Source organism: Acanthopagrus latus, chromosome 5, assembly GCF_904848185.1.
Source record: "Acanthopagrus latus isolate v.2019 chromosome 5, fAcaLat1.1, whole genome shotgun sequence".
Taxonomy (NCBI): Eukaryota; Metazoa; Chordata; class Actinopteri; order Spariformes; family Sparidae; genus Acanthopagrus; species Acanthopagrus latus.
The window spans coordinates 16,768,424-16,780,593 of NC_051043.1; the positions used below are offsets into that span (position 1 = coordinate 16,768,424).

The 12,170-nt window shown below is 40.1% G+C and overlaps 1 protein-coding gene across 3 annotated transcripts in view; it reads right to left on the bottom strand.

Annotated features, from left to right (window-relative positions):
• dapk1 (death-associated protein kinase 1) overlaps positions 1-12,170 on the bottom strand; it is a 71,162-nt gene that overhangs the window by 9,167 nt on the left and 49,825 nt on the right. For all 3 annotated transcript variants that reach the window (XM_037097568.1, XM_037097569.1, XM_037097570.1), the window contains exons 14-20: positions 11,022-11,120; positions 9,823-9,921; positions 9,528-9,725; positions 8,866-9,063; positions 5,949-6,047; positions 1,820-1,897; positions 81-300 (exon numbers count right to left, since the gene is read on the bottom strand). In XM_037097568.1, the coding sequence (XP_036953463.1) occupies positions 81-300; positions 1,820-1,897; positions 5,949-6,047; positions 8,866-9,063; positions 9,528-9,725; positions 9,823-9,921; positions 11,022-11,120 (991 nt within the window). The remainder of the gene's footprint in view (positions 1-80; positions 301-1,819; positions 1,898-5,948; positions 6,048-8,865; positions 9,064-9,527; positions 9,726-9,822; positions 9,922-11,021; positions 11,121-12,170) is intronic.

Below are 12,170 nucleotides of genomic sequence, written 5' to 3' on the forward strand. Positions count from 1 at the left end.
AATCATTCTGTTCCCTGGCAGGTGAAAGCTTAATCTTGTGAAGGATTATCCCAGCTTCACCAGAGCAGTCTGTCACCTACCAGGGGGTTTGGAGTTGATGGGGGAGTTGGGGTGGCGGGCCGTGTTGGTCATGCGTGTCGTCCTCCTCCTCCTGAAGAAGCTGCGCAGGATGCCACATTTCAGAGACTCCAGCAGGCTGCTCTTTCCAGCTCCAGTGTGTCCAAACAGCTTCAGCTTGATCCTGGGCTGGACAGTCTGAGTTGGCCGCAGCTGCTGGATGTAGCTCAGTTTGTGATTGTCCTGACCCCCAAAAAATGACCACAGAGAGGAAGGATTCATTAAAACAACTGACAGTTCAGGTCCCATGAAGATAAATGTTCATCTACTGTACGGCAACTCCCACACGGTTTCATTTCAGGGAGCCTCAAAAGTCAGATGACAGGCTTCAGTTCATCAGAGTTTGTTCCACATACCATGCACCCCTCTTACAAAAACACCTGACAAAGTAGGAGAATACCTCCTTGGCATTTTTCATGATGAAAAAATTATCAATAGGCCGATTCAAACTGAATAGGATTTTGTTTTTTAGGTTGTAAAGTCTCACACTTTCTTGGGCAATGAGTGAATGCCAAAATGAATTATTTGCATTTTTTGACATTCAAGTTGAAATGATCCACCAACTAACACACAAAGTCTCTATTTGTAAAGAAATAGGGCACGCTGTACACTCCGATAAATAAACAGCTGGAGCCATTTCCGAAGACGGCTGGCTCCTCTGTACCCTGTGGTAATTCTGCCAGTTCAACTTTTGTTAACATGCAAGGCACTTTTTTAATCATCCAAAAGCTGAGTCAGACATCAAATCAGTGGAGTGGTTGTGTGGGATCTTAAAATGACTCCCTACACCCACCAAGGTTATGTTAACACATTCAATAAATAAAGCTTCTCATTTCAATAGTTGTGATTCACATCTGGGCTGAATACAACTTCTTGTTTAAAAAAATATATCATTTTGAATGTGTCGTGTGCTCTTCTGAAGTTATAGGGAACAGGCTGTTTTTTGTTTTTTTTTTTCTTGGGCAGTCAGTCTTTCTTTAACACACTGAAGACAGGTTTGAAAGTGTCTTAATTTAGCCCAGCATATGCAGACGATGACTGTTTTCACAGTTGCTGCTGTCATGTTTTCACGCTCTGCACTGAATCTCAGCAGGTTTCTTGGAAAAAAAAATGCATTGGAGGAAAAGTTGATAACAGTTAGCTTTTGAAAAAACGTAAAGTGATCTGGTGGATGTGACTCTCGTCAGACTGGGAAAACTGGACCAAACTCCTCATTCCCCTGAACAGAAGGTGGCCTGTGTCTTGTTGTGTGGATGCCCGGCCAGTTCATTCAATACATTCAAAAAGCGGAAACCATTTTGTATAAAAATGGCTAAACTGTATCATGATAACATAAACAAAGCATTACAACGTTTTAAAGCTTTGCTCTGATGTTCAAAAAGCTACTAGATGTGTGAATGTCAAAAGCAGCTGCTCAAAACAACAAAAAAAACCCCCCATCACAACTAACTGTATGTGTTGTGTTAAGTGCTGCCACACAGTCTAAAAATGCCAAAGAGATGGGGTGGGATGATAAAATCTAACACCTTCCTGTTGGAGATGTCTCTCTCCACACCTCTGAACTGAAATAGACCTGAAAGTGTGAGGAGTGTTTTTGAAACCCGGCTTTCCATCTTGCAGAGTTTCCCCTTGATTAGATCTAAACAGCGACGTCATAAAGACATCACAGGCTTAACTTCTCACACTGCATGTCACTTTTTACCTTTTTAAGCTTGCCCAACAACGCGACGATGAGTTCATGTTGATCAGCATAAGCCAAATCCTCTGCTGTCTTCCCATCCTGAGAGAGAAGCGAAGAGAGAAAGACGAAGGGATAAGTATATGCATGAGCAGTCTTGCAGAAACAGATAATCCCCCACATTTTGTTTATTTTTGTTGACATTTCATGGAAGAAGCATAACGTCTCATGGATTTTAAGTCCGGTCATTTTTAGAAAAAGGCTCTACTACTACTGCACATCGATTAGTGTGCAACACAGCTTCTGTCCATCTTTTTATTTTCACTGTGTTTGCTCCAGCTCTCTTGAAAATCATGTGGTTCAAGCAGGTTGTTCAGATTCAAGTATCCTTGCTAAATCATGATGGAAAATCCTGATCACTTATTTCAACATAAGACCAACAAAACATCCACAAAAGAGAGACATGAAAACAGGTGAGATTGACTGTTCCGTTCAGACTAATCCATTTTAAGCCACCAGTGCAGGTTTTAATTAAAACACTAATCTACAAGTAAAATTACTGAACTAACCTCTAACAACCTCATTCTTTCAGATGCTCACACATTTTGAAAGGTAGTACGCCAACTTAGCACAGAACCACTGATACTGTAGTCTTTATTCCACACATAATACTAAAAACACTACATTTTGGACCACTGTTACAATCACTTGAGTCGCTTACATGACATTTATTTTATCATATGCATATTCCCCCCAAAAATCATTAAGGTTTAGTGAGTTACCCTTAGAATACTACACTGAGTTGATTCCAGTAGATTAACGACAATGACACACACACACAGAGTACATACAGTATGTGCACTCATTCTTTCTCTCCGTCCAGCTCCAGAACTGCCCTGATTTGTTACGCTCTTTATTTTCCCTTGAACACACTGACACAAAAGCTTCTAAGTCCCGACAAATTTCGTCTCTCTCACTTTCACACAGCCATCTGTCACTGTCCGGCTCTGGCTGCTGCTCCGCAGGGAAAAACTGCCTAACAAGCGTGAAACGCCCACAAAGCACTTCCTACCTCTAAACACCATGAGAGCAAAGGATGTTCAATAGGGTTTGTTATGAGAATATACTGATCACTGATTGTTTAATCAAGAATATAGACTACTCACCATTTTAATCTGAAGCTCTTGCTTTGAGTATTTTTTTCCCTCTATAATGCCTCTCTGATAAGGTCACATAATATCATAAGAGCACATGAGAACACTGACCTTTAAGTTGCTTGGATTGGCTAAATGTCAGAAATGTGAATGTAAATGAACTGCAGCACGAAGCAAAAACTGACCACTTAGTGGGATTTACTTGTGAGATAATTCATGGGACTCATTCTTTTCAGGGTGTCATGAATGCTTCTATTGTAGAGGATATGATCCTGCAGGTATTATCTTTGCCCCAAAATTGGAATATAAAATCCTCTGTAGTATTTTTATTTATTTATTTTTTCAGACTAAAATCTGTTTGGTTTGTCCAGAAGTGTCTGCAACAGAGGCAACTGTAGAGGAGAATGAGGACATACAACAGAGGCTGAATATTTAATTCAAACTCAAACTGTCAGATGTGAATTGTTCCATGTAGCTGACTGTGTGAAGTAATAAATGTATTATTTTACTCTCCAAAGGCAAATAAAAAGGACTAAAATCATATAAATCGAGTATCGAGCTTCCTGTATCTCTCCCCAGCTGCTCAACATCAAACCATTGACCGCGGGCCACTGGACAATGAATTATACATGTCAGTATGTGCTTTCCAGATTAAACATGCATAGCACATCAGCTGTTATACAATATTAACAGCTAGAGAATGCAGAGAGAGAGAACAAGGAACCTCAGAGTGGAACATCCCGTAGTGAAGCCTCTTAGAGAATGTCAGTTATAAGCCTTCTAACATCTGATTGTCCAAATTAAACATTTAAAAAACAATTGATGTCAAGAAAGCAAATAAAGACACAACTGTTTTTCATCTCCTGATGCAGATTCTGACACTTTATGTGCGGTTATTCAACATTCTTTTTTGTTGTTGTCAATGAGTATATAATACCATCACAGTAAGGGGAGATAATGGTTAAGGGAAGGACAGTATTTTATGTACAGAATCTAAAAATCATTGGACATGAACTCCCACCTGCAGTATCTCAGAGGTTAAACCCTCCCATCCAGATAAAATGTGTGAATCAGGCCAGAACACCTACAGCAACAACATGCTCGCTATTTGATCCTGAACAGTTTGATAAGCTGTCAGCCTGCGGCTGTTGGGGTGCCGAACACCTTACCTGCTGTTCACACACTGCAAAAACAACTCAATGAAGTCATGAAAAGTACAAGTCTCTTTTCTGCACAATAATTAACCTGTTTTGCATGACTGACATCTCATTCACTACTTCTTTGTACAATAGTTTACCTGAGTTTGAGAAATCCATTGTAAATTTGGTTGATACAAGTTAATTTAGAGACACATACTAATAAGTACAGCAGATGCACTGACATCAAAATACATCCTCTGAATATATGTCCTGAAAAGTAACTTTGGTAAAGATCTGTAATTACTGTCCAGTCATTTAGTGGAAATAACTTTGTAAGTTGGTACTAATTTTAGAGGGCAGAGACCTCAACGCTTCTGATTCATTCATTCACATTTAATGCTCAGCAGGACATAAAAATACTAAATTTAGCATAAAATTCACTGTCGCTAAAGATGACAGTTAACTAAAATAACATTTATATTTACTCTGATAAGTAATTCTTTCAATGAAATTCCTCTAAAAATCAGCTCTGGTGACCTAACTAAATTAAACTTGAATAGTTATTATTATTTCCATTTTTTCCAGGAAACTTCATAACAAATGTTAGAAAATAATGAGGGAATAACATCTGTACAATATATAATTACTGTTATTTTTAACCTGGAAATATCAGTTTCTTAGGAAACTATCTATTCAAAATAGATATCTAGTTCTTAGAAAAATATTGCGACAAAGTATTTTCACAATACAAATGTTCTGTGTACTGACTGTCTAATTAACAGTTTTGATTTTTAAACAAAGTTTACATTTAACATTTCATTTGTCAGGATGTTATTCAAACCATTTTTCGTCATCTACAACTTATCCAAGCTGCTACAATCTTCCTTCCTTTAACTCTCACAGGTGGTAAAATCTATTGAGGTGCATGTTACACATCTCAGCTTTGTTGGTATACATCATATTGGTTCATTTTCACTCCCACTCCCATATTCTTGACTAAATTACACTATATTCAATATTTGAATAAAATTACGAACAAGCCAACAAAGCCCTAAAACTTTGGGAGACATTGGGTTTGAACATTGCCAGCGGACAAATGATATAGACCTTGAAAGACGGAAAGTGTTGTGCATAAAAGCTGCTAATGAACTGTGAGGAAAAACTTTTGTCAAAACTTTGGAGCTACTTAAATAATTTAAGTCAAGTATCAGGGTTCAACGGGTTTAATTCATTTCAATAATAAAAAGGAGGGAACAAATTAAAATTTTTAAGCTTTAAGCCCACAGAGGAAGAGATTGTGGAAAAAAGGCAGTGCCGCAGAGTATTAAAGAGGGCAGCACTATAAATAACGAATTTCTACAGATTAAATCCATTTTGGGTTAAAAAGCTGCCGTTTCTACTTTTATTAAGAAATGTGTGTAAGAGGTGGGCATTGACTTTCTCTGCAGCTCAAGCAAAATATCAAGAACTCATGAACAAATAAGCCATTTTAAACAAATAGAGACAGAGAAGTCTTTAGTTTGGACTACATAGGCTTGTATGTGACACATGCCATCTGGTTCACTGAGCTATTGTAACATCCCTCAGAAGATGCAGTACAGTCTGTCATCGTGGCAAATGCGCTCTACATACTGATGTATTCAGCTCTACCGAGAGCAGCAGTGTTCATGTATAAAACAGTATAATTAATCAAAATGCCAAAATGCTCGCCTCAAATTTACTGAAATGGTGACATTTTTTTTGCACTGCCTTCAGTGCCTGAGATATCCTCTCGCTACACTGCATCATGAGCAATGTGAGGCTGCAGCGACTGAAGAGTGAAAGAAAACAGTGAAAAGGAGAAAGCCGAGTGTGACTTACATTGGTGACGGCGTCAATGTTCGCTCCATGCAGGCAGAGGTGACGGACCACCTCAAGGCTCCCGTTGTTAGCAGCCAGGTGGAGTGGAGTTCTGCCATACTGGATAAACACAGATTAATTTCACAGATTAGTTTTCAGTCAACACAGGGTGACATGTGATAATATAACTACCCATACACCTTTATGTATAGGACATAATGAATCTTGACCTCAAGAAATGTAATACAAAACATTTCAAATGTTCAAAGGTTTTAAAATCTGCAGTCTAATATTCAATAAACTATAAAAATCTGGATTTAACAGACATTACTCGGCAGAAGATTTTGTTTTGTAAGTTTAAATTTGTTTGTTGACAAGTGGATCTAAATAAATCTGCAGGATGAGAGAGAGAAGAGAAGAGAGAAGAGTTTCTGTGACTACCACAAGGGAGGGATATACATATGTGTATGGACACGAAAGCCCAAGTCACACTGTCTGCTTCCACATGACTGTGAGGGGCAGCGTGTCAGGAATTTAATCATCTGCCCATGTCAGCGCAGATGTGTGTAAAGGGATCCTCAAAGACATGGCCATATGGATATGAACAGGGTAATTTGGGGCTTATATCTTGCACTGAACATTGAGTGCGCACATGGTGACTGTCTTGATACACAGATATGTTCACATTTCGCAGCTTGCACAAATATGAATCATCACTGACGATAGGTTAAAGGGTGGTTATGATATCATGTGACACAGATCGTTGCAGCGTGGCCAAAATATTTTTTCTTTTCTCTCCTAAAGTGCATCATTTCTCGTTTGTTCTCTTGCAACATTGCAGCTTAGCTCAACACTCACATGGCTGAGCTTTAGTTGTTTACTGTCTACTGTTAGCATAGCAAGCAAATGCCTTGATAGCTACAGGTAAACATATAAGGAGTCTGGTTGGTCCAGATGCCTCTTATTGACAAGTAGAAGGTGATTCAATGGGGTTAAGAGTACAGTACAAGTACAAGAAAAGTGGAAATCCTGTAATGGCATTCATCTTTGCACTAAACATACCGAAACAGATTTCTCTGCAGGAAGATAAAAGAAAACCTTGGGAAAATATCAATACCTGCTGCAGAAACATCATGAATAGCAGCATTTCAATCAATTCGTGTTTGTCACAACTGGAAAAAAGAGGAAGCAATCATCCTGTTCTATCCTACTATATACAGAACATGAGACATTTTCAATTCCACCCCTCTCATTTCTCTCCCCAGTGTCTAAAGCTGACAGGGTAGACAAATACATGCACAGACTCAGCTATGTGTGGTATGCTGTCTTAGATAAGCTCTTAGAAAATGCAGAAACAGAATATAATGAATAAAACACCACATCCAGCAGTGCTGTCTGCTCTTGATGCACCTCACTTCCTTGAACTACTGTGAGAAAAAAATAAATGTTTCCAAACGTGAAAAAGAGGGGGGCTACCAGTGTCTGGGAAAAGCAATCCCATCGCAGAATATATTAAAATGGAAGCTGTCAAAATAGAATGTGAAATCACCAAAGGCAGAAGTATGTGGGAAGTCGTGCCTGGCAGAGAAGCAAAGCAGGATAGGATCTTCAGTCGCTTGAATAAAATAAAAGCTTTTTTTCCCCAAAATGTACAGAACCAAGACCATTTTAGGGCAACAAAATGCTCACAATAAAACAAAAGTAATGCTAAATGAGTTCTGAATGTCAACTATTACCACAATAAGCAGACCTTAATGCAATATTATTACAAGTAATATACTGAATGTCAGATTTATGAGCCCATTAGTTTAGCTCACACAGCAAAAATCCGCAGGGTGCCTGCATTTATACTCACAGAAATCCCTTTAATCCCTATAATATGTTTGCTTTCTGTGTTTATTTATCCGTTTGGCTTGTGATAAACCTCTGTGTAGTGGGTAGTGGGGATAGAACAGCAACACTACATGGCCATAAGTATGTGGACAACTGAGCATCTGTTAATAACAGCTAATTTCTAATCTATTAATATGCAGCTAAAACACTCTTCAATAACACTTGAATATACAACTATAACACAAAAGAGCATTAGTGAGGTCCAGCAGTGATGTATAAGGCCTGACAAGGACTAAACCATTCCCTCATGTGGCTATTGAAAGCGCACTTGCTTCTAAAATCATTGCAACCTCAACATTTCCCTTCATTGGAAGCAGAAACCATGTATAGTAGTGTGAAATGTACAGGGGTGCCCACATACTTACATACAACAATTTTTGAGCTGACTCATCAAGGAGGTGATCACATAACACTGCCAGTGAGCAGCTGGCAGCTGTACAACAATCACTGTCTTTGGAGGTTATGTAAGATGTCAAAATTACTCATAGCGTATAACAGGAACATTGATGAAGACAGAAGATAGAAATGTTACTGGTGTCGCCACATTAAAATCTGGATCTGAATATGCCAATAACACACACATAAACATGCACTTTGACTTGATAGCTGTTCATTCGCAATGCTACGAGCAGCATTTGTTCAAATAATTACTAGTTTACACAACATGAAAAATAAGGATCAATTCATCCAGTTTAGATCAAGGCATATTATGACTGAGCCCGAAGCACACAAGGACCGCTGGGGACGATCTGGATAAGCCTAAAGAAAAGGGTTGATGATTTGATCCCTGATTCCTCGTGCCTACTTGCCTAAATGTCCTTGAGCAAGACTCTAAATCCCAAATTATTCCCCACAAGCAAGCTTCACTTCATAAAAATGTGGTTTGAAGTTTATTTTATGGAGCTTTACCACTACATTTAAGTAGTGAACTTACCTTTTACCTGCTGCTGATATTTCACCCTGATATTAGACCAGTTTTTGGAAGCCGGGCTGCTGCTCTTACGCTAAAAGAGCATGCAGTGTGGTGGGAAGTGATTGTCCTCACCTTGTTTGGGAGGTCGAGGCTGGCTTTGGCGCTGCAGATCGCCGTGACAACAGGCAGGTTTCCGTCTTTGCAGGCAATGTGGAGCGGTGTGTTACCATGGCGATCCTGCTGATCCAGGTGGCAGTGGTGTCTGAGGAGGCAGCGTACCACCTCCACCTGACACCTCCGCACGGCCAGGTGGAGGGCTGTGTGGCCGTCCTGGAGAGACACACAGTGTGAATCCTCAAATGTCATATATTGTGTGTCTGTTCAGGTTCAAACTAGCAGCCAGCTAATAGCTGGCTAACAGCAAGCTAACAGCAAGGTAAGAGCAATGCAGAAATGTAGGTATTCAATCAGTCTGTGATGTTCTGAGAGGTGAATCATACCTTGAGGTTTTCATCATATGTATCATTTTTTCATCAGCCTTCTTTAACAAATATGTTTTTTTTTTGGGGTGCACTGTCTGCATTTATACACATTACAAAAATCAGCAGTAAGACAGATATCCAAGAATAAACTGCTCAACTGTCAACTCATGTTTCTTTCTTATGCAAAACTCAAGAATAAAACTGTAAATAAATCACTGTGTTGTAATAAAATGTTAAGAGTTAAGTTATGTTATGCCAAAATAAATCTTCCATTAGGAGCCATGCTGAGCTGAAGTGTTTGGAGCTGATTACCTTGTCAGTTGCTTCTAGATCGGCCCTGTGCTCCACCAGGCACTCAACGATGTCCACAAAGCCCCGAGCAGATGCCGTCAACAGTGGACTCTCTCCCTCGCGGTTCTTTGCGTCCACATGGCAGCCTGCCTGGCAGAGTGCTCGTGCTACTGGAGAGTATCCGTGCCACGCAGCACAATGCAGTGGAGTCTCCTGCTCCTGTATACGGAGTTGTGGAATGGAAAAAAGTATTGGTTGAAGAAAGGTCTCTTGAAAAAAACACCAGGGACATTTTGCTCCATGCATGTGTGCTTACCCTGTCGGCTAGGTCTGGGTTGGCCCTGATGCTGCACAGGTAGCTCACCACATCCACGTTGCCGTAACGAGCCGCCACATGAAGAGCAGTCTCCCCGGACTGGAAGAGATAACAAAGATTAACTGAGTTTATCGCATACTTTCATGTAGGGAAATCATTTTAAAGCAAATGAATCCTTCATACGCTGAAGTATACGACAACTGAAACCCGTATTCCTGTTGAGTCATGCTGAGTCAGCAACTTTCAGATAATTCCACTTAAACAATGCAATCAGATTTTATTTTCCTGTACATGTGCAGACAACCGAGTCACTAAAAATCGATCCATCAGCTTTAACTTCATGCTCACGCTCGTTAGCTGAGAAGCTGCTTATGTGAAATGGCACCTGAGATGCCAGGTTCACTTACAGGTGGGAAAGTGAACTTATAAATAGCCAGGAAGAGATTTATACTGCAGATAAAGAAACTTCACAGGTACATTCAATTAGGGCAATTACATAAAAACACAGAGGATAGAAAAGATTCACCTTGTTAAAAAGGCGCTGAAAAGGTCTGATGACTACTCCTTTCTCATAAGACAATTACTTGGTTCCAGACAGACACCTCAGCTTGTGAGTTCAGGGTTATAGTGTAATAAAGTGAGATGAAACTTTAATGATCTTTGGACAGGAACTAGATAATAATGAGGAAAAGTGCCTGGAGTGCAGATTAGCTCTGGTCTGGTGCAGTAGGACTGCCAGAAGAGGGCAACACCAGTGGGTAAGGTGATGGAGGAGATTGGTAAATGCTTTAGGGATTTCAGCTGCCCAAGCAAGCTCTGTGATCGAGGCTACACCAGCATCAAACACAAACACACACAGGCGCGCACACACACAAAATCTTCCTCAGCAAGACCTGTTTCTATAGCAACAGCAAATAAGCTGATAAAATGTCAGAGTAACTGGTTTTCTCCCCAGGTGCTCACTCTGGCAAGTGTGGAAGTGTGAATTTGTGTGCATGTGTGTGTGGCATTTTGGAGACTCAAAGCAATGCTTCTCAAGAGGTTCGATGGGGGGGGCAGGATTGTTGCAATAATTGCTGAGAGATAACTGAGATTGATGAGTAGTAGTGCATACGTGTGTGTTTGTGGACATGAGAGTGTTTGTGTATGTTTGTATGTGAGACGCATGCAGAGAAATGAAAAGGAGGCACTTGTTTCACCTTATCTTGGACATCCAGAGGGCATTTCTTTTCATGGAGGAATTTCAGGGTCTCCACATGGCCATGTCTCGCTGCATAGTAGATAGCGTTGGCTCCACTCTGACAGTTCAAGAGAAGAAAATTCCAGGATTTATCCCTGACCTTTACTACAAAATCATGCTCTCTGGGACTGTGCCTGCAGCCAGATGATACGAACACATCCTTCTAAATACTGCACAGAATATTTCTGACAAAGAACTAGGAGCTATTTGAGGATGTGCTGGCATCCTGCCTGTTCAACTATTCCTGATATATGGAACTGCAAAACCCACCTGTTGTTGTTGAATGTCAGCTAATCTGTTTAAACAGTTTAAAACAGGATTTACTTGAAATCTGCTGACATAGTGTCAGTTATTTAACATACTGTTGATTTTTATCCTGACTGCTTTGAGATGTTTTACAATACACAAAACAATTCCAGATGTACAACAGGTGTGAGATTACCGGTAATTAGTTTAACAAATGCTGACTTGAAGTTCTATCAGTTTGAATGTAAGTTTACATTTGTTTGGCTTTTTTTTTAGATAATGCAGTTAGCCTCAAGTTAGCCTGATTCCAAATGTGATTGCCAATAATACTGAATTGTTTAAGAGCCCCAAATTTTGAATTCATGTTCTTAAGCGAAAACTATGAAACAGTGACAGCAAAGTACGTAAGGGCTCTAGCTGCCAGTTCAGATGCCTTGAAAGAGCGAAAGAGCGCTACCTTTTACTTTCCCCACCCAGTTCAGTAGGACAAATCTGGGTGGGGAAAGTGAAAGGCAGCGCTCCCTCATTACTTTCACTTAAGTGCCATTTAGCAAGGCACTTATCCCCAACCACCCCCGTGTAGCTGCTCAGTGGCCAGCAGACCAGACTGTGCAAAAAGGTTGGTTTTGTAAGTTCTTTTTCTTTATGCATTGAAGCTGTCCTGCATGTACGGGTCAAATCTATCAGTCTATCTAAAACATATCAGTATAGCATAGCCATTCTCTCCAGGTCCTTGTGCTGCCGAGTGCAATGAGTTCATGGCTACAATTTATATAGATAGCCCCCATCATAATACAAATGACAGTCTGTCACATTCCTCATTACTGCAGCTCCGGCGCCCGTTCTGCATCTTGTCTGTTAA